We start from the raw sequence: 24960 nt of genomic DNA, 5'->3' as shown, positions 1-24960 counted from the left end.
TTTCAATAAATTTTTTTTAATGAGCAGTAGCCAAATTTCGCCATTTATTTCATCAGGTGGAGGCCGTCGAGCTTCCCATGGAGAGCAAGACCAACAGAAGGAGAGGGTTCTGCTTCATCACGTTCAAGGAGGAGGAACCGGTGAAGATCATCATGGAGAAGAAGTACCACAACGTCGGCCTGAGCAAGGTAACGTCTTTCAAATTAATACCGTGACTCGCTGCAATTATGCATGTACAGCAAGATCTTTTATTTATTTATTTATATATTTTTTTAAGATGTCGGTACTGTTTTGTGTGTAGTGTGAAGTGAAGGTGGCCATGTCCAAGGAGCAGTACCAGCACCAGCAATACTGGGGAGGCAGAGGAGGGTACTCGCTCAGATCTCGAGGAAGGGGAGGTGGTGAGTCTGTGCCTGATATTGTCATTTTTTCATAATTGTTTTGACATAAACCATATTACAGTTCCTACGAAAGTATGGAATTGGAATTTAAAAATTTCCAGGTCTGGAATAATACAGAAAAAAGCTATTATATGGACAAATATAATATTTGTTTCCAGTATTCTATGCACAATACAGGAAGTCCTCGATTTACGAACGAGCTCCGTTCATATGCTGTCGACGTAACCCGAATTTCTGCGTAAAGTCGAAATTTACGTCGAAATACTTCTGTTACGGCTATTGTCCCACGTGATTGTGACATCAAGTTCAGTGTGTGTGGGCGTGTGCGTCGATGTGTGAGTGAGACGGGACTGTGAAGGAGGAAGCAGTGCACGCAGGTGCGAGTGTGTACAGTGGCAAGTGTAGTGACGGCGACCGGGGAAGAGTAGAGATTAGCGGAGGACCCGTTGACATTGAATGTGCAGAGGAGCTAATAAAGCCATTAAAGCAGCAAATTGGTGCTTCGTGCCTTTATTGTTGCCGCCACCCAGCTCAGCTGTGCAACGAGAGAAGGGAGATAACCCCGAGGAGGACAACCTCGGCACTGGAGAAGGTGTCTCCCGACCACGGTCAGGTGACCATAGCAGGAAAGGTTAACACTTCGTATAAAGAAACTAAAATACATTAAAATAAAAAAAATAAGATGCTTTACTTACCATTACTGCTGAGAGTGTGAAAAAAGGAGGCAGAAAAAGGCAAAGAAACTCCCACCGCACAAACTCAGACAAGCACTATAAACTGGCTAAGCAGAAACACTATGGTGCTGGGGACAAAATGGCGAACGAGGCACGGGCGTCATAAAGTCGAAACATCGTAGGTCGAGTACGTCGTAACTCGAGGACTTCCTGTTTAACCTACCTAACAGTCATCTGGAAATTTATTTGGTTGCATAATGGCATTCATATACAGAAAAAAATGAAAACAAATGGTTAATTGCTTGATTATTTATTATATCACACATCTATTTACTCAAATGACAGAAGAAGAAAAAAAAAATATATATATATATATATATATTTTATTTATTTTTATTTTTTTTAATAAATGTTTTACAAAGTAATCTGTTAATTTGAACTGGTCTGGAAAAAGTATGGAATTTTTAAAATGTACAAATGTGGAGGAACCCTGCTAGGGCTGGGCGACAATTCAATTAAATTGGATTTTGTTTGTCAGGATGTTCTTTTTTTAAATTATTATTCTGTAGTTCAAAGCGCGTTTCAGCTGACATGGACTGCTTACACTAACAACAGGGCTGTGAACAAGGGAGCTAGTTTATAAAAGCAGACTGTTGCTAACTTAGCTATTTAGTTGCTACATTTCAGGACTTTGCCGACACGTTGTTGTTGAGGTTGTGTGTGTGATCCGATTATGTTATTGCAGGTGCCAGTCCAAATTGGAACCAGGGTTATGGCAACTACTGGAATCAAGGCTACAACAACTACGGTGGTTACGGCAATCAAGGCTACGGCGGATACGGCAGTTACGATTACTCTGGTTACAGCAACTATTACGGATACGGTGGCGACAGTAGTAAGTCCATGTGTGAAGATCTCTATAGACCTTCTGAAAGAGCTAGATCACATTTTTATTGAGGGTTGGGTTCGGGGGGGGGGGGGGGGCTCTGGTGGGACAAAATATGGATATCATGATGTATCGTAGTCTGTTGCAATACAGTATCGATCGATACACCTGCATCAAATATCAATCTTGTCACTGTCACTATTGTCAATCTATAATGTCAACACTGCATCCAAACCTGTTTTATTAACATTGTGAGTGTGTTTTGTTGTATTTTACTTCAGTTTTTGTGTCCTTAATATGGAAGGACAGTTTCTATGGGATTTCCGTTCTTCTGTTTCACATACAGGTGCATCTCAATAAATTAGAATATCATAGAAAAGTTCATTTATTGCAGTAGTTCAAGTCAAAACTCATTGATTCATTAAACACTTTCTTTAAATTCTTTTCAGAAGGCAAATTCCTATCTAATTTCTACTTTACAAATCATTTTTGATAATGTCATTCTAATTTCTTGAGATGGTGATGTCTTTTGATTTTTTTTGTTAGCTGTAAATTGTAATCATCAAAATTATATATAAAAAAAATAAAATCCTGAAATATTTCCCTTTGTGTGTAGTGAATCTATGAGTTTTACTTTTTGAATTGAACTGCTGAAATAAATTGCATTTTCCACTAATTTATTGAGATGCACCTGTATATTGTGATGTATGCTATATTCGTTAGTGCCTAATTGCCTTATTACTGTATTACAGTATATTGTCTGCAAAATACTGCGATAATAATCATAGTTAATTTATGACGCCCACCCCTAGTCTGTACGTTGTCTTGTTTGTTTGTTGCTAGGACAACAGTGGGGGGTGGTATTTTTGACTACACTTCATTATATCCGACACGCTCAGATGACTTATACACGTCATTATTTCGGAACTCTCATATTAAGCGGTAATAAAGGTAAAGCGCTTGGTAAGGTGATGTTGCCAACTAGTGACCCCTCAGATTGTCACTTAGCTGCGTTTAATCGCTTCTACACGGACTCCAGAGGTCAGGGGTGGGCAAAATATGGTCCCCTCCTTTCTTTAATCTGGCCCGCCGAGCATATACATTATTACAACTCTTAGAATATTTGTTGCATTAATTTAGCAGTGTTCTCATTACTAAATTTGGTTAAACTAAATATATTTTTCATTACTCATTAAATGTTATTTGATGGTTGTAAATATGTAAAATGAAAAAATAGTATAATCAACAACTTTACAGCGGTATTTCTCATTTTTATTTTAAGAAATGGTTAATAATAGTTAAAAAAATAGTCAAATGACATTTTTAAAATGTTTAATCATAATGAACTATATTTCATTAAATTTACGAATGTGCATGATTTTATTAAAACTAACATGTAAATAGAAAGTATTTGTAAAATACATTATTATAATAAATTTAATTGTGAATAAATGAGAATGGAGTTTATTTCCAAGATGTAATTCTTTCACATATAAAACAAACATTTGTCTTACATTTTTCATTTTATTAAATAATAAGCTAATTATAGATTTGACAAATGAATTAGCTTTTGTTAGTTTTTTTTTTACTGCATACATTATTATTAAAATAAAATGTAAATTATTTATTTATTTATTTTTAAACCTCATCTACGAATGATGTGTCCCATCTGTCGATAGTTGCTTTCCACACAAAGGGGCCTGACCAGTGAGTATTGCGTGTTAAACGTCACACTTGTTGAATGAAGTGCCCGTTGAGAATCAAAATGGCATTACAGCACAAAGTTTCTTTGTTATTATTTTACACTACTCACACAAAGCTGGGGATATTGGGCTTTCGGGTGAAAATCCAAATCTAAATCTAAAATGCCCTGTAGTACACGGGATCAATTAAGGTTCATCCTAAAATTCCCCCCGAAAGCCAACTGTTCCCAACTTGTAGTGAGTAGTGTATATGCATGGTTGTACGTGACATAAATGCAACAGGGCTGCAGCTATCCAACATCTTTAGAAGCGATTATTCTACTGATTATCTCTTTGAGTAATCGGATACAAAATTATTTTACATTATAAAAAAAAAATGTGTATGTGCGCTACAATATCTTTGACTTTGAGCGTGTGTGGGTTTAAAAGGCGTGGCCGACGAGTAACATGGGTGTCAGCTAATGTGAGGGTGAAGTTGGCTATGGTTGTTAGTGACTGGTTGTTAACTGGCTAACTGTTAGCCAGTCTGCAGACGCTTGTTGCCGCCATGGGAAGAACTTATTTCTACTCACAGTGGTGCGTGAGTCTGCAGTAACATTGATGTTATTGTAATCAAATTATTCAAGTTATTTGATTCATAGTTTAGGCTTGAATTGTCACAACATAAACAACAACATTGGTAAAAGAAAAATGTACGCAGGTTTAATCTGTTGTGCTTCCTGTTTTGGTACTATTATTTTATTATTAATTATTTTGTCATTTTGTGTCCTCATCTGTAGCTGAGCCGGATGGTTATGGCAAGTCGCCACGGCGCCCCATTCACAGCACCAGTTACAGACCGTACTAAAACTCATCGGGTCGTCTCAAAGGACACAAGCAGGTATGTCCACAACAACACGCCGTCACTTCCCGTAAGACGTAAAAAGTAGTCCTGTTAATTAACTGTTTGATAATTTTTTGTGTAATTTATACATTTTCCTTTTGGTAACGTAGCGGCTACACCGGGGCGATTATTTTAACACCCGCAGCCTCCTTTGCACCAGTTTTTTTTTTCTCTTCTTTTTTAACTATAAAGTTAACAGGTAAAGCACTACTACTACTACTGCAGTAATGGATGTACAGTACACGGAAACGCGGGAAAAAAAAGAGGAAGTATGTTGTCTCTCCTAACTCTGACATACCTTGTTTGTACCTGCCAGCGGAGCTTCCTTGCAGGCCATGAGCTGACTCCAGATACTCTCAAGGCCCGCTCAATGCGGACCGGGTACGAGACGCATACGCTCTCGCTTGCTGCCGTTTGGTATGGTCTCACAACATCCTGTATATCAACTAAAGATAAAAAGAAACAAAAAAAGGAAAACATGGGATACGATGTTGCCGCTTTTTCAACCTTCCTTTACCCCGTTTTTGAGTTGTTTGAGAGTATGTACAGTGGTGCCTTGAGATGCGAGTGACCCGATTTAAGTTTTTCAAAATACGAACAGAAGATCGTCTGAATTTTTGTATTATTATTTTTTTTTATTTTAACTGAATTCACAAAAAGCAGCAGTTTAGCAGATTGTAAACAATTCTTCCAAAAAGAGGATTCAAGCAGTTTATGGGCACTCCCAGTTGAAGTTTATTGTCAAACGAAACGTAAAACAAATCCAATTACACGTTGTGTAAAACAACCACATAGCTTAAGGTTTGCCTTAACAAGTCTGTTTAGCCTAACGGTAACAAACAATGCAAAACACCATAGTCAGGCTAACGAATAGCATCCATGTGGACCCCTTTTTTATTCAGTTAATTTTTTGGTGTTTTTGTTTATTTATTTTTGGGGGTGGGGGTAAGCAACCCCAAAAATGCCTATCGGTGATCTATCCCTGCTTAATCAAGCCATCCATCCATCCGTTTTCAACACCGCTTATCCTGGTTAGGGTCACGGGGCGCTAAAGCCTATCCCAGCTGATTTTGGGCGAAAGGCGGACTACACCTTGAACTGGACGCCAGTCAGTCGCAGGGCACATATAGACATGGACAACCATTCGCACTCACATTCACACCGTCACTGAGTGGGAACTGAACCCACGCTGTCCGCACCAAAGTCAGGCGAGTGTACCACTACACCATCAGTAACTGCTTATTTAATCATTTATTTATTTATTTATTTATTGTTAAAAACTTTTCAGCACAATTATAATGGATGTCAATTATCCGTGGATTATTGCTACTGCGGGGCTGTTAAATTCTTAACTTTATATTTAATTATATTATTGTTTGTTTTTATTATGTGCCATATAAATAGTGCTATTTTTTTTATTAGAAAATTACATTTTTTGTTTGTTTGTTTCGGGGCGGCTGGAACAGAATAATGGCGTTTCCATTCATTTCACTGGGGAAAGATGATTTGCTACTTGTTTTGTGTTACGAACATGGTCAAGGAATGATTTAAACTCGTATCTCACGGCACCGCTGTATGTGGTTAAATTTACGTAATTTTTTACAGGCCCCCACCACAAGTAATGATTATTTTTAAATATTTGCTCTCCAAAGGATACTACAGCAATGCAGTTGTTAATCTTTTTTGCACTCCTGATGCTTTTGTCTCTTGTCCATGAGCTAACAGCTTCTATGGACGCCGCCGTTGTGTTGGGGGATAACGTTTGCTTTGTTCGACATGTCTTTTCCTCTGTTGTTACTACCTGTAACTTTTCTGTAAAATAAAAAAATCTAAACATAAAATGTAAAATGACAAGATTTGCCACATTTGCACAGAATGTTTCCTTTTTTTAACGACCAATTTTTCTTCTAGTAGTCCTCAAGATTGCTTTTGTATTTAACATGTGTTAATGTTAATATATGTTTGGCACACGGGGGATTCCTGATAGGTTGTACTGTGCCCCGGGCATGGGTGCGTGGTGGCTCTGACGTGTTGCCCGTCTTTTCTCAGGTGTCGCGGGGGGCGAGCGGACGGCGGCTGATGGCGCTGGAGAGGACACGACGCTCTCGTGCTGATTGTAAGAAAGAAAAAAAAAACTGAAGAGCCTTTTTCCTTTATTTTCCGGCGTGTTCCTTGGAGCTGACACCTTTTTTTTTCCAGGGGTATCTTTATTTAGAGTTGTTCTCATTCTTTTTTGGGGGGGTTTTGTGAAAGGTTTTGATTATTAATAGTTAGACACACTTATTTACAGTTGTAGACGCACATATTCTCTTTATCAGACCTATACAACGTTCATGTAAACACACAATATATATATATTCAATGTAAGCGCGATAAAACAATAAAATACTTGTTTGGATTTCTGTGGGATAGAATTATTTTTGGAGTGTGATGCAAACGATCAAGTGTGCCCTATGGAAGGTCGTTTGAGCATTTATTCCATAATATATCTTAATATCCAGCTTGAGGTCCATGTACTAGTACAGTTTGTCACACTCAGTAAAACAATTCAGGAGACGAGAAGAATGACTTGGGCTCACTAGTGGAACGACTGTCGTCCTAGTAAAAAAAAATTTCCGCAACTGTTGGACATTTTCACACACTCGTAGGACGACATTGTGACTCTGGTGCTACGAGTAGGGTCCGGGAAGCTATCAATGTGTGACACATGCCAACTAGTAGAGCAAAGTAGTTTACTACTAAGGTTTAATTATGTACTAGTAGGCCAGAAATGGCACTAGTAATGAAAAAAAAACACTACTAGTAAGACAGTCATTGTACTAGTGCGCTAAATGTCTTACTAGTGAGGACGAGAAAAAAAAAGGCCCAGCAGAGGATGTACTTCCTGCGGCTTCTGAGAAAACACGGCCTGCCACAGGAGCTGCTGAGGCAGTTCTACACAGCAGTCATTGAATCAGTCCTGTGTTCTTCCATCACAGTCTGGTTTGGTGCTGCTACAAAAAAGGACAAACTCCGACTGCAACGGACAATCAAAACTGCTGAAAGGATTGTCGGTACCCCCCTACCCACCCTTGAGGACTTGCACGCTGTGTGCAAAATCCTCTCGGACCCTCCACATTCCAGTCACAGGCTCTTCCAGCTCCTTCCCTCAGGTCGGCGCTACCGATCAATGCAAACTAGAACTAGCAGACATTCCAACAACTTCTTCCCTCTTGTAATCAGCTTCTTAAGCACCTAACCTACAATTCCATTGCAACATGCTGGCAATTTATTGTTTTTTTTTGTCTTGAGTTTGTTGTCACATTTCTGTTGGGCCAATTATATATTACTCGTGCACTCACTGTAGTAGTCACACCACACTGCACTATTTGCATCCATGTTGTTGACCAATACTGGCCACTCATGCCAGAGTAGCATCTGCTCCATTTGCACACTGACTGAGGAGATCTGCAACATTTGCACAATCAACATTGTCCCAGATCATCGTACTACTCGCTTGAAGTCTCGGCGCCCTTTGCACAATAGTCATTGCACCGGACTATTGCAATATTAGTCATTCGAACTGCTCTTAGCGCTAGAGGACTGTGCATCTTTTTGCACAATTGTCAAAAAAAAAAAGTACCAGCATTACCAGATAACTAGCAACCCTTTATTGCTCAGTGACCGTTTTTCTCAATGTCTTTGTCTCAAAAGTGTTCTGTCAATTGACTGACTGTCGTCGTACTATAGCGGCTCCAATTACCGGAGACAAATTCCTTGTGTGTTTTTTGGACATACTTGACAAATAAAGAGGATAATTATTCTGATTCTGACACAGAGTACTAGTACATGGACCATAAGATGGATATCAGTGACATACAATAAATACTCAAATGCGCTTTCTATAGTTTCCTTTTTAAATTTGTTAAAACTGCTCAGTGGATAAATTATATGACGTTGGTTGCGGCGAGGATGATGAGGATGAAGACGACCAGCACGATCACGCCGATGATGATGAGCATTTTGATGTTTTTCCACCAGTACTTCCTGGCCACCCGCGTGGAGGTTCTTTGGAACGAGTCGGCCTGCAAAAAGCAGAAAATTTTAACGTCATCCAAATGGCGAACAGCAGAGTAAACAAACCTCGTAAAATGCGTATTGTGGTGGTAGACTTTACCACACAGAAACATCGAGCTTTACTCAGAATTACAAACGTTTGGAGGACCATTGTTCGTTTGGACTGCTATTCTGACACATCCAAGAGAAGACCCTGTTAGAAGTTTCCTTTTTAGGAGTTCCAGAAACCTTTGGGGAGTGGGGTTTGTGGCTCAGACACCTGATTACAAATGTTTATTTCATTTCTATTTGTTTATTTTATATCAGTACCAAGGAACCTTAGGTGGGAATGGAGCCTAAACGTACATTTTCTGAGACCCTTTGGGAGACCTTTTTGTGTTTAGACCACCTAAAATATTTTATTTCCTCTAGTACCGGGGCATGGGTCTTCTCTCTGGTGGGAAGTACTGTTGAGAGTTCCAAAAAATATCTGAAGTGTAAATAGTAATGACCAGGATGGACTGACACAAACTCTCCATAACTCACCGACGCCTGCAGGTCTCCGGTTTTGCCAATCAGGTCGTCCAGGCGGTCTCCTCGCTCCAGCACCTTGTCGATGTTGTCCTTCAGAATGACCTTCACCTCATTCACTTGACCTTGCACGTCTTCCAGCTTGGAGGCAGAGCCGGTCGACGGTACGCTATGCTCAGCCTGTCAAGGGGAAAATATGTCCCAAGTCGTCAAAAGCCAAAAACGCAGTCCATTTAGTCCTGGGCAAACCCGACATTCGTGATTTCGTCTTCAACAAGCCTAAGCTTCTTGTTTTAGTAAACAGTGAAGATAATTTAGTCTTCACAAACCTTATCTCGTATGCGTAAAACTCCATTTAATCTTCAATTGACCTAACGTATGTATTCGAACACACTAAAGATTAAGTCCCTGAGAATGCCTGATCTCGGAAGCTAAGCAGGGTCTGTCCTGGCTAGTATTTTGATGGGAGACCAGTTAAGAATACCAGGTGCTGGGGTTGGGCAGTAGGCCAATCACCTGCTCCCGTAAAAACTACAGATTACAGAAACTGCAATTGCGGCCTAACGTGCCTCATGGCACTGACAGTTCTGACACAAAAAAATAAATAAATTGAGTGTTCAACCGGCTAACGTCTAAACGTTGAAGACAATTTTGTCTTGGAATTATTCTGTTTTTCAGAAACATCAAGGACGATTTAGTCTTCAATGAACATAGCATGTCTTTGTAAACAAAACATATTTAGTCCTCAGACACCCTCATGTATGAGTTCTCCATTATTCAGTTTTTGTGAACCTGCAAGGCAAATCAAATGCTGCTTACCTACATGTTTTTTGTGCACTTGGAAAACCATTGCGGCTTTTATTAACCTACCGTAGGCGTTTTTGCAAACGACAATTTAGTCGTCATTAACGTAGACTTTTTTTTGGCAAACACTGATCATAGTATAGTCTACAGTTTTCAAGCATGTTGAAGACAATTTAGTGAATGTGTTTTGTGAACATTGAAACTAACATGTTTTTGTAACCAAGAGGCGTGATCGATGAAACCAACATGTTTTCATAGACATTGAAGACAATTTTGTGAATTCGATTAACCTTACATGGGTGTTTTCGTAAACATCAAAGACGATTTAGTTACTGAACCTAACATGATTTTCCTGAAGTAAATTGGGATCATGTGATTGGCTGGCGACCAGTTCAGGGTGAACCCCCTCTCGCCCTAAGATAGCTGGGATAGGCTCCACCATGCCCCCAACCCTTGTGAGGATAAGCGGTACAGAAAATGAATGAAATTGGGAGTCTAATGAGTAATGTGTTATTTATAACATCAAAGATATGTTGTAAGTCAACAAACTTTGCATATTTTTGTTTTTTTTTGTAACAGAATATTTTGTCTTAAATAAACTGAGCATCACATAAACTTCAAAGACAATTGTGCATATTTGATGGAAGTAATGTTTTTTTGAAAGAAGAAAAAAGAAAACTTGAATTTTGAAAACAATCTTCAACTATAACCTAATGTTTTTGTGAACATTGTAGACAATTTAGTCTTCAACAAACCTTGCATATGGTTATTTTTGGCATTATAAACCTAATGTGCAAACACAGAACCTTCTTTCACTGCCATTGACGGCTTTAGAAGTCAAATATCAATATTAACTGGGAAGGCTGGCAGTGAATGAGTTAATTAAGTGCTAACGACTAGACTAGTGTCATGTTTATGACATGGTTAAGCAAGAGAGAATGTCTTAACACTTCCTGCCACGCACCAGTCAATCATTGCGTTTTGGTTCGTGTATACAAACTAATCCTTCGGTGTCGACAAACCCGCTCCTCGGTGAAGAACAGAATTAAAACAAGCAAGGTGACCAACTCTTAACTTCCTCAAACTCTTGTGAACGCGCAGCAGAGCGTCACATGACAACCTCAAAACACTTACAGGAAAGGAAAAGGCCGAGTAGAAGAAGGGGGGGGGGGGAGTGTTGACAAAAATAACTCGCCACTCACCATAGCAACTCCACTTGTGGGTAATTTCCAAAACTAAAAGTGGCAGGCAGTGATCCTTTTCTGCTTCTTGTGACTTGACTGCTGAAGGTTGTACCTCTGCTGGGTTACTCATTAACTCCCACCCGCCTCAATCAAAGTCTCACTGGCTTGACGACAGCTACCACCGGGCGAGAGGGGGGAGGCATCGCTGCACTTTCATTTCCTCCTTTTGTGAACAAACAAGTGGTGCACTAAGTTTTTGTTTTTTTTGGGTGAGTGACTGTGGGTCAATGCAGGAGGGATGTGTAAGATCAAAGGTCACTTGATAGCGGCAAGTGGTTAACGCAAAGTCAGATGATGGCGTCACTTCATTTCCTCACTCTTGCGTTTGTCAGCTTGATCGCATTTACAGATAATACAATGTGCCAGATAAATAACAGTTGGGGTTTATGTTGTTTTAATAAATAAATAAGTGCTGCACAATTGTGAGTGCGCCTATTTAATGATTTTTTTTGTTTGTTTTTTTGGGGGCGGGTGGGGTGCTATACACGTTGGCATCTTGGCACCAAGGAACTATGTTGAAGTGAGGGATTAGCTTCATTTAGTAAGGCCGTAGCCCTGTCTCATAGAAAAGTAGTGCATTACTGCCATTTTGTGGCAACTATAGGAAATTTGGGCGGCGTCAAATGCTAGCATTTTTTTGCTATTTGTTACAGGCCTATCCGCCACAAATAAATGGAAAAAAAAGCTTACCAATGATATTTGTTCATAGACTTTTGGCTAATGATTTTTTTTTTTTAGACTTGGGGATTGATTTTATGCACAAAATAGGGGGGATCGTCAGCAATCGCAACATGAGATAGTTTGAGGTTACAAAAGGTGCGCTGTCACAGGAGCACCAGAAGGCACGCCAAGGTACTGCCGTCACTCACTGTCATTGCCCACGTGAGCATTGAAGTCCCCCAGCAGAACGATGGAGTCCCCAGCGGGAGTGCTCTCCAGCACCCCTTTCAAGGACTCCAAAAAGAGTGGGTACTCTGATCTGCTGTTTTGTGCAGAGGCACAAACAACAGTCAGGACCAAGGTCCAAGTCCAACCCCTCTTGAGAGGACTGGTACCAGAGCCAGAGCCCAAGCTGTGTGTGGAGGCGAGTCCGACTATATTATTCGGAACTTCTCGACCTCGCACACCAGCTCGGACTCCTTCCCTGCCAGAGAGGTGACATTCCACGCCCCTAGAGCCAGCTTCTGTAGCCGGGGATCGGATCGCCAAGGTCCCTGCCTTCGGCCACCGCCCAGCTTGCACTGCACCCGAACCCTATGGCCCCTCCCACAGGTGGTGAGCCCACGGGAAGGGGGGCCCACGTTACCCTTTCGGGCTATGCCCGGCCGGGCCCCCAGGCGCTCGCCTTCGAACCCCACCTCCAGGCCTGGCTCCAGAGGGGGCCCCGGTGACCCGCGTCCGGGCAAGGGAAACCTAAATCCATTTGTTTCTTTCTTCATAGGAGCCATGCTTTGTCTGGTCCCTCACCTTTGCCATGGGAGACCCTACCAGGGGCGTGAAGCCCCAGACAACTTAGCTCCTAGGATCATTGGGACACACAAACCCCTCCACCACGATAAGGTGAAGGCTTCCAGGAGGGGAGATGTATTTACTGTTTTTATTTGATTGTTTTATATTTCATTAGCCTAATTACTAAGGTATTTTATAACTTAACTGTCACAATAGCAATAAAACAATAAGAACATGCTTGTTACAAATTTAATATTTTTTTTGTCTTTGTAGATTCTCAGTCATCCAGGCCATGGTATTCCACAAAGGCTGAATCGAAACAACTGGCCTCTTCTAATTTGTTGAATTGTTTATTTTTTTTTCCTGTGTTGCGAAATGTTTCAAATATTACTTAGGGTACTGTGCTATGAGGCTAATGGCTTACAGCCTAGAAGTGGTTTTCATTGAAACATTTAGTGTAATTATGACTACTACCGAATGGCGTGTTCCGATTTTACGGACAAAATTCGGACTGGCATCCCTGCGATTAATACCCACTGCCTCTGGGGGGCGATGTCGTCAACACTACGCCAAAAACCGGGCGACAGGAAGCGGCGTCACTGTCGTAGAATCTCGCTGAAAACGGTGCTATTCTCATCTTTAAAAGTGCAATAAAACCGGAATTAGACTAGTTTCACGAGGAGAGAATGTGCCAGTGTACTGAAAATGTTCATTTGACGTTTGTTGATTTGGGCTGAAACAAAGGGGAAAGTTTGCTCCAATGACAACTTGCGACATAGATGGGCGTCGTGTATCGGGCGTCGTGATTGGTCGAGGGGCAAAGGAGGACTGTTGCACACTCACAAGCAAGTCCACTGGTAAACTTGGCGAGATTTTTTTTTAATTTATGCTTTGTGTTTATGTAAATGTCCTTTTCCTCGGCTCGCGTCGGATAATTTGGATTCCACGTGTGTTTGGGGGCGAGGTGCCGCCGATGAAAATCTGCGTCTGGAGTGCGCGGCGAGATAAGAATATCGACTTTAGATGCCGCTTCGGAGGACACCAGTCGCCTTCCTCCCGCTGAAGTGAAGAGAGCTTCGGCTGTAACTAACCCGAGCGGCACCATGCAGGGAAATGTCGGCGTCTACGCCGTGAAGAGGAGGAAAAAGCCCACTCAGAAGAAGTACGTGCTCGTGTGCGCACTCTTAACGTTTACTCATTTACAACAACTGTTTCGATAGACGTCGTCCAGCCACAAGTCATCTACGTCATCTTCCCACAGTTTACTGTCATGCTGGCGTCATAATCACAATGCCGTCGACGTTGTCCTTGTTTGCTCATTTCCGGCCAGGTAGATGCGGTTGTCAAAATTAAGACCCTGAACGCACTTCAACATAGTTCCTTGGCACCAAGGTGGCGGCAAAGCCACTTCTTTTGCCTAAATGAAGCTCCTCATTTCACTTCAACATAGTTCCTCGGTACCAGGATGCCAGACTATGGGTGGCATAGCACCACTTCTGTCAAAATATAGCTCCTCAACTCACTTCAACATAGTTCCTCGGTACCAAGATGCCAGACGATGGGTGGCATAGCACTACTTCTGTCAAAATATAGCTCCTCAACTCACTTCAACGTAGTTCTTTGGCATCAAGATGCTACAAGGTGGCAGCAAAGCATTACTTTTGCCTGTTGTTAAACTGCTCTAAAACTAAAGTTGAGTAAGTAAAGTTCTTGAAGTCTCTTCAACATAGTTCCTTGACAAAACAATCATTTAATGGCGTTGGCCTCAGCACAACAGCAGCGTTTTTCAGCGAACAGTGGAGGTTATGTTTTAAAAAAAAACATCTTATGAAATTGCGAATGCATAGCCACGATTACAAAAGATACATTATTATGTATAGTTTTACTCCGCCTACATGCTGTAAACTCATTTAAACTTGTGACATCCTTAAATGTATTAAAACACACTTTTTAAAATATTCCTTCACCTGTTTTTACTCTCTTGCTCAAAGCGTGCTTGCTTGAAGCTGTTTGTCACTCCCAGTTTAAGTTTGCTGTAAAACTGACACAAAACAAAAGACAATTTACCATGAAATGTTCAACCAAATAGTATTATGTAATCTGACAAAAGTTGCGATTTTACTGCTAACATAGAATGTGTAACGCCATAGACGGACGGCCCAACGGAAATCAGCATTGATGTAATTGTAAACTTTCAAATAACTGCTACTTTACCAACGTAGAGCAGCAACACATACAAACAGAACACATAAAAATACACACAGGCAAATCTCCTCTTTGTGGTACTACACTGAAGGTGCGCAACTCGAAATTGGGACTTGCCCTTACAGTGTAAAAACCCATTTAAAAAAAATAAAATAAAAAATTGCTGAAACATCTGCGATACAGCAGAGGTATAACTGTATTGCAGTTTAATTTTGAGTGTTTATTACTGTTATTAAATAGCCTGGTCCATATTGCCATGTAGAACATTTTCCATAATATTTTCCATATGTGTGCTTTTTTTTGCAACTGAACCCCTCGTGTTGTTTTTGTCTAGTGCCGCACCGCCACCCGTGAAGACCAATCCGTCCAAGCGGCACCGGGACCGCCTCAACGTGGAGCTGGAGCGCCTGACCAGCCTGCTGCCTTTCTCCGAGGACGTCCGCAACCGCCTGGACAAGCTGTCGGTGCTGCGGCTCAGTGTGGGATACCTCAAAGTCAAGAGTTACTTCCACAGTAGGTTCAGTGTGACGCCTTGCATAACTCCAACTCCTCTTTAAAACTTATACACCCTGTGTTTTAAGCGGCGTAAACATTTGTTTCCATTGGAATTAACGTTTGGTGGTGAATCCATCTTAATTTTATTTACTATGTATATTCTTAGCTTTCATTTTATTTGTATGTTTTTGTATTTACATTTATTTGACCATTATTGTTTTTATTATTTGGGGGGTATTTTATTTGTATATATTTAGATTTTAAATGTATTTGATCATTTTAAAATTTTAATATTAGTTATATTTATATATAATTTATATAAAAAAATACATTTTAGATTTTTTATTAAGAAAAAATTACGTTTGATATTTGTTTTATTTTACATTTTTATATTTGTATCCGTCCTTTTTTTAACAACTAACGTGCCAATGTTAGAAGACACATTACTGTTCATATTTTTTTTGTTAAAAAAAATACAGTATATTGAAAATTGAAATTTAATTTTCATTGTATTTTCTTTTTTTATTTGTTTTTACAATAATTTTATTTGATATATTTTATATTTACATTTTATATTTTGTGTTTTTAATGTATTATTAATTAACATAACAATATAAATAACTTTATTTATAGTTTTTTTTACAACAACGCATTTTATTTTCTGCGGTTTTATCTTATTGTAATTATTTCATTTTTTTATATTTACATTTCATTTTTTGCATTTTTAGTATTTTTTTTTTTGTGAAAATGTATATTAAATGTAATATACAGTCCCCTCCATAAGTTTTGGAACAGCAAGGTCAATCCCTTTGTTTTTGTTGTATACTGAAGACATCTGGGTTTCAGATAAAAAGATAAATATGAGGCAAAGGTTCAGAATTCCAGCTTTCATTTCATGGTATTTACATCTACATGTGTTAAACAACTCAGGACAGAGCACCTTTTGTCTGAACCCACCCACTTTTCAAGTGAGCAAAAGTATTTGAACTGACATTTATTCAATGAACTTAATGGCATAACCCTTACTTGCAATAACTGCATCAAGTCTGCGACCCATTGACTTCACCAGACTGTTGCCTTCTTCATTTGAAATGCTTTGCCAGGCCTTTACTGCAGCCTCTTTCAGTTCTTGTTTGTTTCCGGGGGGTTCTCACATCAGTCTCCTCTTCAAGAGGTAAAATGCATGCTCTATTGGGTTAAGGTCTGGTGATTGACTTGGCCAGTCTCAGACCTTCCATTTTTTTTTTTTCCCTGATGAAATCCTTTGTTGTGCTGGCATTGTGTTTTGGGTCACATGATGACGCTTCTCCCGATTAGTTTGGATGCCCTTTTCTGTAAATTGGCAGACAAAATTATTTTGTAGACTTCATTCTGCTGCTACGATCATGAGTTACATCATCAATAAAGACTAGTGAGCGCGTTCCAGAAGCACCCATGCAAGCCCAAGCCATGACATCACCTCCACCATGCTTCACAGATGAGCTTGTGTGTTTTGGATCATAAGCAGATCATTTCTTCCTCCATACTTTGTTAGAGGTTCATCTTGGTCTCATCAGTCCATAAAACTTTGCTCCAAAACCTTTGTGGCTAATCTCTGTCCTTCTTTGCAATATCCAATCTGGCCTTCTGATTCTTTTTGCTGATGAGTGGTTTGCATCTTGTGGTATGGCTTGTATATTTCTTCTCTCCAAGTGTTCTTCGAACAGCGGATTGTGATGCCGTCACCCCTGCCCTGTGTTTACATTTCTTTTACTAACCGCCTTTCTAAATTCTATATACGCATATATAGTTTTATTGTAATTATTTTATATTTATATTTTATATTCTTCATATTTATTTGCCCTTTTTCATTGATTATTTTATTTTTTACATTTACTTTCAAATCGTATAGTTGTTTGTTATGACAAACTATCTTACTTTTTGTTTGAATACGCTGCCGCATGAATTATGGATGCGGCGCTTGGAAGGGGCGGAGGTCCGACGGCGTCTTTGGCAACTGGAACTCTTCGGTTGGAGTCCTGAAAGATGAACTCCGGAGTTGGAAGCCGTCCCACAAGCGGGCTCCTGCTACACAAACAAACGGGAGGATTCTTGCGTTCACGTGACGCCCGCTTCTTGACCAACATGTCAGGGGAAATTCCTCGGGTTTGTGGGGGCAGATGAGTGGCCGATCCAGCGGGTTTGTTTTGAAAAGCGAGGCGTTGCGAGGGGGAGGAGGGGGACAAGGAAGTTGCTTTGCGTGCCATACAGTCATTACCGTAAGGGAAAAGGAGGTTATTGTGGAGCCGATGGGAGATTAGATTAACCCGAAAAGTGGTCCTTTAAATATCCATTGTCATTCGTCTCTAACCACAAAAATTTTATTTTCCCAAAAACTATGTAAAACTATTATTCATATTTACAGTGAACGCCCGTTTGTAGAGACACATGCAATAGGTGAAAATCTGCAATATACAGACCAATTGTTTACAGTTAACCCCCACTATTTGCAGGAGATACGGACCGAGCCCTGCTGCGAAAACCAAAAATCTACGAATAATTGATGCACTCCCGTTAAAAGGTTTTCGATGCCAACCTTTGACATCTGTACGCAAAGCGGCAAAGCACTCAAAACCCAGAGTATCATAAATCACCAACACCATGCTTCTAGCATATACACGGTCACGAACCCATGTTACATACACGTGTATTCAGTTGTGAAATTATTCAATATTAACAAACCACCTTCACATGAGGCTCATCAATAGTATTAGCTAACATACTATCTTAAATAACATGCTAGCTCAAACTAACGTGACATCGCACATGGCGAACAAATATGTGCACTAGCACTTTACACAAACGGTAAATTATTAAAGTCACCTTTAGGTGTTTTTCCCACAATAATAAACAGGCCAATTGCAACAAAGTAGCCAACTCCGGCTTTTAGAAGTTTCATTGGGAGACAAGGAGAAACATACTTTTCACTTGTGACTGCACAAAGTGAATTCAAGAACTGTCAACGAAACAGGACAACTTAGCGACACCAGGATTCCACCAGATGGCGCCAAAGTAATCATTTTATTGCTTTGGCTTTAGCACAAAAACAGCAATTGGAATGAGATTTTCAGTAAATGTTAGGGGGTTAGGGGGTCACCCCCCCCCCAAACAAAATCTACAAATGTGCAAATTCAGGAATTTTCATCTCATCTACGGACCACAGATGGCAATTCCAAAATGACAATTCCGAAATAACTTTTTGCAGCGCACCGCAGAAATGGAACGCCGCTTCCTCCCCCCGACGGCAGGACACAGTCGGTGTCGCAAGACGGCGTCGGCTTCTCTGAGGGCGAGCTCCTCCTCAAGGTACGGTGCCATTTCTACGTGACTGTGTTGTCGTCCCCTCTAATTGTCCTCGCCGCGTCTCCTGCAGTCGCTCAACGGCTTCGTCTTGGTGGTGACTGGCGACGGCACCATTTTTTACACTTCGCCCACCGTTCAGGACTACCTGGGGTTCCATCAGGTAAGACTTTTGTCTATTTTGCACCTTTTCCCCTTGAAGGATTATAATGACTATAATACATTTTAAAAATTTACACAACAGCGGACTGGAGTTACATAACAGTCAAAGTGATAGATGGATTGATAGATGGGGGGGGGGGAAAGGAATACTCTCCAGGACTACACAGAGGCGAGATGGTGGCTTTGCTACACGGCTACAAATGGTGAAAATATACACGGGAGGCTTTTGCCGTTTTCCCATCGTGTCGAGACGAAAAAGCGGTACTTGTGCACAAGCTCACGTCCACTCCTTGGTGTTCTTCTCAGTCCGACGTGGTGCAGCATAGCGTCTTTGACCTCATCCACATCGACGACAGAGAAATGTTCAACTGCCAGCTGAAGCTGGGCGTCCACCTCAGCGAGACTGGAGCGGACGCCAGTGAGTTTCAGAACACACGCGATAACGATGATCATTATCATCATCATCATCAGCACTTATATTTTCCTCCGTTCAGCCGTAAAAGCGGCCAAGAGCAGCTCAAACAGTCTCCTGCCTCCGGAGAACTCCTTCTTCCTGGAGAGGAACTTCTGCTGTCGCCTCCGTTGCCTCCTGGACAACACGTCTGGATTCTTGGTGACTAATACACTACTCACAAAAAAGTTAGACATATTGGATGAACTTCAAGATGAATCAAAAATGCACTGTAACCACTTCCGGGGGAAGTTGGACTTTATTAAATTTGTTACGTTACAGTTGCAAGTGTAAATACAGTGCTGCCTTGAGATATGACCCAAGCCAAGTTTTTCAAGATACAAACCGCCGTTCGGAAGATTTATTTATTTATGTGTTTGTGATTTTTTTTGTTGTTGTTGTTTTTTTTTTATTTGCTTTGACTTGCGGGATAAAACATGCGATACAAACGCTGCCTGGTGTCAGTAAAGTCAATTGGATACATTTCACAACAAGCAGCTGTTTATTGCCACTCCCAGTTGAAGTTTACTGTCAAACTAAACATGAAACAAAGAGTATTACATATTATGTATTTAAAAACAATCACATAGCTTTAAGTCCGCTTAGCTTAATGCTAACAAATGATGCTAAAAGCCAGACGGGCTAACAAATAGCCTCTGTGTCGCTGTGTTATAACCGTTTAACCAACAGATATTTGAACACAGATGGTGGAGCAACACTTGTAGGCATAATGTAGCAATATTCACAGGCATATATTTTGTATCTTCTACAAATAATGACTAATATTACCACACACTGCAGTATACTGAGGAGTTGACTGGCTTCATGCATATCTGAATGTATATTTTAAACTGCCCCCTGGTGGCCAAAGCATGCACACCAGAAGGAGCACCAATGTCTATTGGATTGAAGCAAAAAATGTTGAAAAGGTGTTTAATTTTGTACATTGTATTTAATAATGTTATTAATGTATGTTTTTATGAAGTAAAATAGGATAGTGTTATTTGTCTTAGTATAAACACATTACAAATATTTTTGTTAGTTTGTTTTTTGGGGATGCCGGACCGTATTGATGGCATTTCCATTAATTTAAATGGGGAAAGATGATTTGTGATAAGAGTGTTAAGACCACGATGATGGAACAAATTCAACTCGTTTCTTCTAGAGGCACCACTGTGTTGAACATGTTCAACATTTTCGATTGTCAGCCCCATTGTCAGATTGTCAGGGGAAGCAAAATCACTCCACACCACAAGATAATCAGGTTAATCTTTTAGACATCCGATAATCGGGCTTTTGCTGATTGTATTTGGAAGAGGAGAAACATGTTTAAATTTGACTTGATTGTTGTTATAAGTCTACTGCACTTAAGACTGCGTCGCTGTGCAATAATGTCACTCTACTTACATCGCAGACACGGCTATCGTCACGGAAACCACATCGGGATTTACCCTTCCGCGGTGAACCCAACTGGACCGCTTAGTGGAATGGTCCCTTTGTGCTAAATGCTAATGTATCACGCCCTTCATCCTCTAGGCTTTAAAATTCTCCAGCCATCTGAAGTACTTGCGGGACGACGCCGGCCCCGAGGGGAACCCTCTGCTCGCCCTGTTTGCCATCGCCACGCCCATACAGCCGCCGCCCGTCATGGAGATCCGCACCAGGACACTCATTTTTCAAACCAAGCACCGGATGGACTTTGCCCCCATGGCCGTGGACACCAGGTACCGGGACCTGATGATAAACTGCATGCAAAGGAGTAAAGTACAGTGATATCTTGACTTAGAAGTTTATTTAGCTCTGTGACCACGAAAAAAAAATTGTCATGGATTGAAATGCTATTAATCCACATGTGTTCTTGTTAGGGGCAAGCTGGTGTTGGGTTACTCGGAGACGGAGTTGATCACCCCGCGTTCCGGCTATCAGTTTGTGCACGCCGCCGACATGATGTACTGCGCCGACAACCACCTCAAGAGTACGCGGCCGAGTCTCAGCCGCAAGACATATTCCCACGACGTATTTTCAAACTTCTCCTTCTCCTCCGGCCGCAGTGATCAAGACGGGAGACAGCGGCTTTACTTTCTTCCGGCTGCTCACCAAGACGGGACAGTGGTTGTGGGTACAAGCCACCGCCCGCGTCGTCTTCAAAGACGGACGGCCCGACTTCATCATCGCCCGCCAGAAACCTCTAACGTAAGCCATCATCAAAAATTCCGGATCAGCGTCGGGTTTGACCTAACAAGAGTAGGTTGCTCTTTTTTTATTGTGATATGGATCAAAGCAATGGATCTCTGAGAGTAACTTGAGAATGTCCCAAGGACAGAGAAGTGAAGAACTTCTAAATGTGGTCCGGAACCATATTCAAAATCTAGATTCAAATCATAACTCTAGAGCCGGATCCAAAGCCCATACTTGAAGCCACCAGCATACCTCAAAAAGAGGTAAACAGGTTTGGAATTTGATATGTAGCTCGATCATTGAAACTTGTGATCATGATTTGGATCTAGTTTGAAAATCTAAATGCAGATAATTATTATATTGGATGGGGTTGAACGTTGACAGGAATTGTGGGAATTGAACAAACATTTCTCGCAGGAATGAAGAGGGAGAGGAACACCTTCAGCAGAGAAGACAGCAACTGCCATTCAACTTAGCCACGGGAGAAGGTGTCCTGTACGATCTTTCCCTAGATGCTTTCACCATCCCGGGGCCTGCCGGCACCGAGGAGCCCCCGGCGAAAAATCATCTGGATCCCAGCTCCATCCTGGGATCCTTACACCGCCAGGACCGCTCACTTTATTCCCAGAAGCCCGTCACCCAAGTCCCCGTCTTCTCCCGCATAGACGAGACTGATCTGGATCAGCCCCTGGAGCGAGCCTTTTCGGACAGCCACGCTCTGCTCAGCGTTCCGGGTCAGCTGGAAGAGACGCCCGGCTCCGGGGGCTTCACCGCGCACCCCATGCTGGACTCGCTGGAGCAGATCCTGGGAGACCTAGCCGAGGCCAGTCTGGACGGTCTAGAGGTGGAGCAGCGCGAGCTGAGAGACTGGGAGAACACGTTGGTGAGGATGAACCAAGACAGAGAACTGGATCAGATCCTGGCCAACGACATCTTCTCCTATGTGGAGGAGGCCCTCGGGATGAAAACCTCGGGAGGGGAAAGATCTCTTCTGGCTTCCCCGGACTCTTCGAGGCCGTTCGACTACGGACAGGAAGTTCTTCCTGGCATTTTGTTTTCCGGTGTAGCGCCCTCTCCCAACGCTCATGTGGGACATTGGCCCGCGAGCAGCGGTCCTCACCACCAAGGGATTCCCACCCGCTCCTGCAGCTTTGAAACAACTTGGCCACCTTCAATGTTGACCTCCAACACTGAGCTACAGTGGGCACACTCGAATCCTTCCCAACAAGCCGCGTGGCCTCATCCCCACGTGGATGCGAAGGGCCCACAGTTGTACGGCAGCTGCATGTATGAACAGCTGGCAAACTCTGGCCCTCCTGTTCCGCAGAGGCCCCCGTTCAGTGGGCAAGTCCACTTTGAGGCGCCAAACACGGGCTTCGCTCCACCGCACGTGGTCCGGCCCTCCGCCTCCACCATTGGCCAGACGCAACCACCCGCATTCGGCGACATGTCCGAGGCGGACGTTTCCCGACCCAAACGTGCACCAGAAAACGGAGCATTGGAGTCCACCTTCTTCTGCTGGAACGGTCAAGCTCAGGTAAGTGGAGCAAACAGCCAAGACTAACTCTGCTTCTTTGATGACTCTGTGGATTATTTCTAGTCGTCGTGTTTATTTTGGTTGAGCTATATAGCGGTTATCGAGAATAACTGGCATATCACTTGAAAGATCCAGGAGATGAAGTGGGTGTACTTGTGCACTTTCCCCTCCACAGATGCCTAAAGTTGCCCTGAACCCGTACGACTTCCCGGTGCATCCCCCCGGGAGCCTCAACATTTCCCAAAACACCGGCCCCTAACCACCCGGAGCCTAGCCCGAATCCCCGCCTCTTGGAGAGGAAAAAAGCCTTCTCATTTCAAAGGGACTGAATCGCTGCTGTGTTTTATTGTCTTTTCGTAAAGCCAATGGGATGTCTTTCACCCAGAAGAAAGCCTTAATTAAAGACATAGGCACTTTCTCATACATACAGTGCATCCGTGAGCTTCACTTTTTCCACCTTTTGTTGTGTTACAGCTTCATTCAAGACAACTCTACAGAATGACGTGTTTAAAAAAAACAAAAACAATTTTGTATTAAATTAATCAAGGCGTGTCCAACCCTTTTCGTGTGAGGACCACAACTTTGGAAGAACTTGAGGGGCAAATATGAGAAGTTATGTCTTCCATCCCACAATAGTTCCTTGTGAAATCATTTAATGCGGTTCCCAGGCGGCTTGAGAAACCAATGCTGGCGTCCATATCGAATTTTAAATAAAACTCCATGCAGTACACTTTCTTCTCATGTTCATTTCTTGTAAGAATTATAGTACTTAAAAATAGGGAGTTACTTTTCAATCACCCAGTATATTGTTTATATATTCAAATTATTTTGAAAAATTGCTATGTCAGAGCTTTCTGTTAAAGGTAATAAGGGAAAAAGATTTTGGGGTGGCCGGCGGTCCTGTATCCCCACTCGGATAGAACCGCCCCTGCACTGAACAGCAGCCGAAACCCGTCTCCACATTCAGAACCGAAATGAGCAATCTCTAATAAGATGAACATTTTTAAATCTGTTACTTGAAGCTCATTAATAACATAATACTCTATGTTCACAAATTGGACCTCGACTCGGAGCAGAAAGTGGAGGAAACCAAAAGAAGCCAGCTAAAAATTAATTATCTTTATTCACCATAGTTATGAAGGCAAATTGGGTTACTATTGTAGTTGTAAATAGTTAATTTGCATCTTTGCAGGTCTCAAAAGCTTTACAGTACAATATTTAATTTCTTCATTTCCATTTCTTTGACAGCCTTACTTCTCATGCTGCCCCTTTTTTTGTGTGTGTGTTACTAGCATTGTGGGTGGGCCGTGTCAAATGGCATCTTTAACATTTGCCACGGGCCGCAAATGGCACCCGGGCCGTAGTTGGGACACCCACATTTGTAATACCGATGTCATTTCAAAGCGTTACTATGAAATTCCGTGTGTCGCTTTGGAATGACATCATATATGGGGGGTGTTGTTTGTGGAACAAAACAAAAGTGGGGAAAAAAAGTGAAGTGCTGTAAATACTTTCCGGATGCACTGTATACAATTTATATATTTATATATACAATTCTGTTCAACTACAACTAATGCGAGACAATTTTTCTATTTTTCAATGTTGCTTTCAAAGCAACGTTTTGAGCCGAGTCGCTTTAGTTTGACACTCAAAAAGGCGGACAGTTGTCCAACTTTGCAACATTTAAAGAATTGCAATTTATATGAGTACAACTTATGTTATTGCAAACTAAAGTCGTAGCAACACTTTGCGTAGCCACTAATGTACATTGAAGGGTTTCACCGAGCTCTTAGGAAACGCTTGTAAAGCGGCTGCGTGTATCCAGACGCGTTGTTGCGCAGAGATGATTGACGGCGCTCGGGCAGCTCAACTTCAACACCAAACGTCGACGTCAACGGGATCTCTGCCAACAAGACTTGTGTTTAGTTTGTATTCTTGCTTTTCTAATAAACACAACCGCGTGGATGGAACAAGCGGTCCGGA

General features: G+C 41.7%; 3 protein-coding genes across 7 annotated transcripts in view; 2 read left to right on the top strand and 1 right to left on the bottom strand.

Annotated features, from left to right (window-relative positions):
* The window catches only part of LOC133465217 (heterogeneous nuclear ribonucleoprotein D0-like), a 10216-nt gene extending 3271 nt beyond the window's left edge, over positions 1-6945 (top strand). Inside the window, exons 4-9 of one of the 3 annotated variants that reach the window (XR_009784576.1) lie at positions 57-188; positions 302-401; positions 1821-1970; positions 4444-4544; positions 4864-4928; positions 6597-6945. Coding sequence is in view for 1 of the 3 variants with exons in the window: in XM_061747759.1 (XP_061603743.1) it covers positions 57-188; positions 302-401; positions 1821-1970; positions 4444-4511 (450 nt within the window). In the remaining 2 variants the exon portion in view is untranslated. Of the gene's footprint in view, positions 1-56; positions 189-301; positions 402-1820; positions 1971-4443; positions 4545-4863; positions 4965-6596 lie in introns of all 3 variants that reach the window. The other 2 variants (XR_009784575.1, XM_061747759.1) reach the window with 2 other exon arrangements.
* si:ch73-234b20.5 (uncharacterized protein LOC449923 homolog) lies at positions 6684-11275 on the bottom strand. Its single transcript, XM_061747761.1, has 3 exons — positions 11120-11275; positions 9129-9293; positions 6684-8611 (listed from the first exon to the last, which is right to left on the bottom strand). The coding sequence occupies exons 1-3, from the start codon at positions 11120-11122 to the stop codon at positions 8474-8476; spliced, it is 306 nt and encodes a 101-aa protein (XP_061603745.1). The 5' UTR covers positions 11123-11275; the 3' UTR covers positions 6684-8473.
* On the top strand, positions 10838-24960 carry LOC133465216 (aryl hydrocarbon receptor-like). 3 transcript variants are annotated; one of them, XM_061747757.1, is made up of 13 exons: positions 10838-10976; positions 12603-12721; positions 12884-13772; positions 15150-15328; positions 18555-18655; positions 18723-18812; positions 19118-19229; positions 19306-19424; positions 20799-20986; positions 21128-21237; positions 21314-21455; positions 21858-22977; positions 23153-24960. In XM_061747757.1, the coding sequence occupies exons 3-13, from the start codon at positions 13714-13716 to the stop codon at positions 23234-23236; spliced, it is 2304 nt and encodes a 767-aa protein (XP_061603741.1). In that variant the 5' UTR covers positions 10838-10976; positions 12603-12721; positions 12884-13713; the 3' UTR covers positions 23237-24960. The 3 variants fall into 3 exon arrangements, with proteins under 3 accessions (XP_061603741.1, XP_061603740.1, XP_061603742.1); XM_061747756.1 differs by lacking the exon at positions 10838-10976 and adding an exon at positions 11249-11370; XM_061747758.1 differs by lacking the exon at positions 10838-10976 and having other exon boundaries at positions 12559-12721; positions 12884-13467; positions 13575-13772.

This window comes from Phyllopteryx taeniolatus, chromosome 15 (assembly GCF_024500385.1).
Source record: "Phyllopteryx taeniolatus isolate TA_2022b chromosome 15, UOR_Ptae_1.2, whole genome shotgun sequence".
Classification (NCBI taxonomy): domain Eukaryota; kingdom Metazoa; phylum Chordata; class Actinopteri; order Syngnathiformes; family Syngnathidae; genus Phyllopteryx; species Phyllopteryx taeniolatus.
Note: the sequence above shows the minus strand (reverse complement) of the source record. Positions and strands in the feature narration are given on the sequence as shown.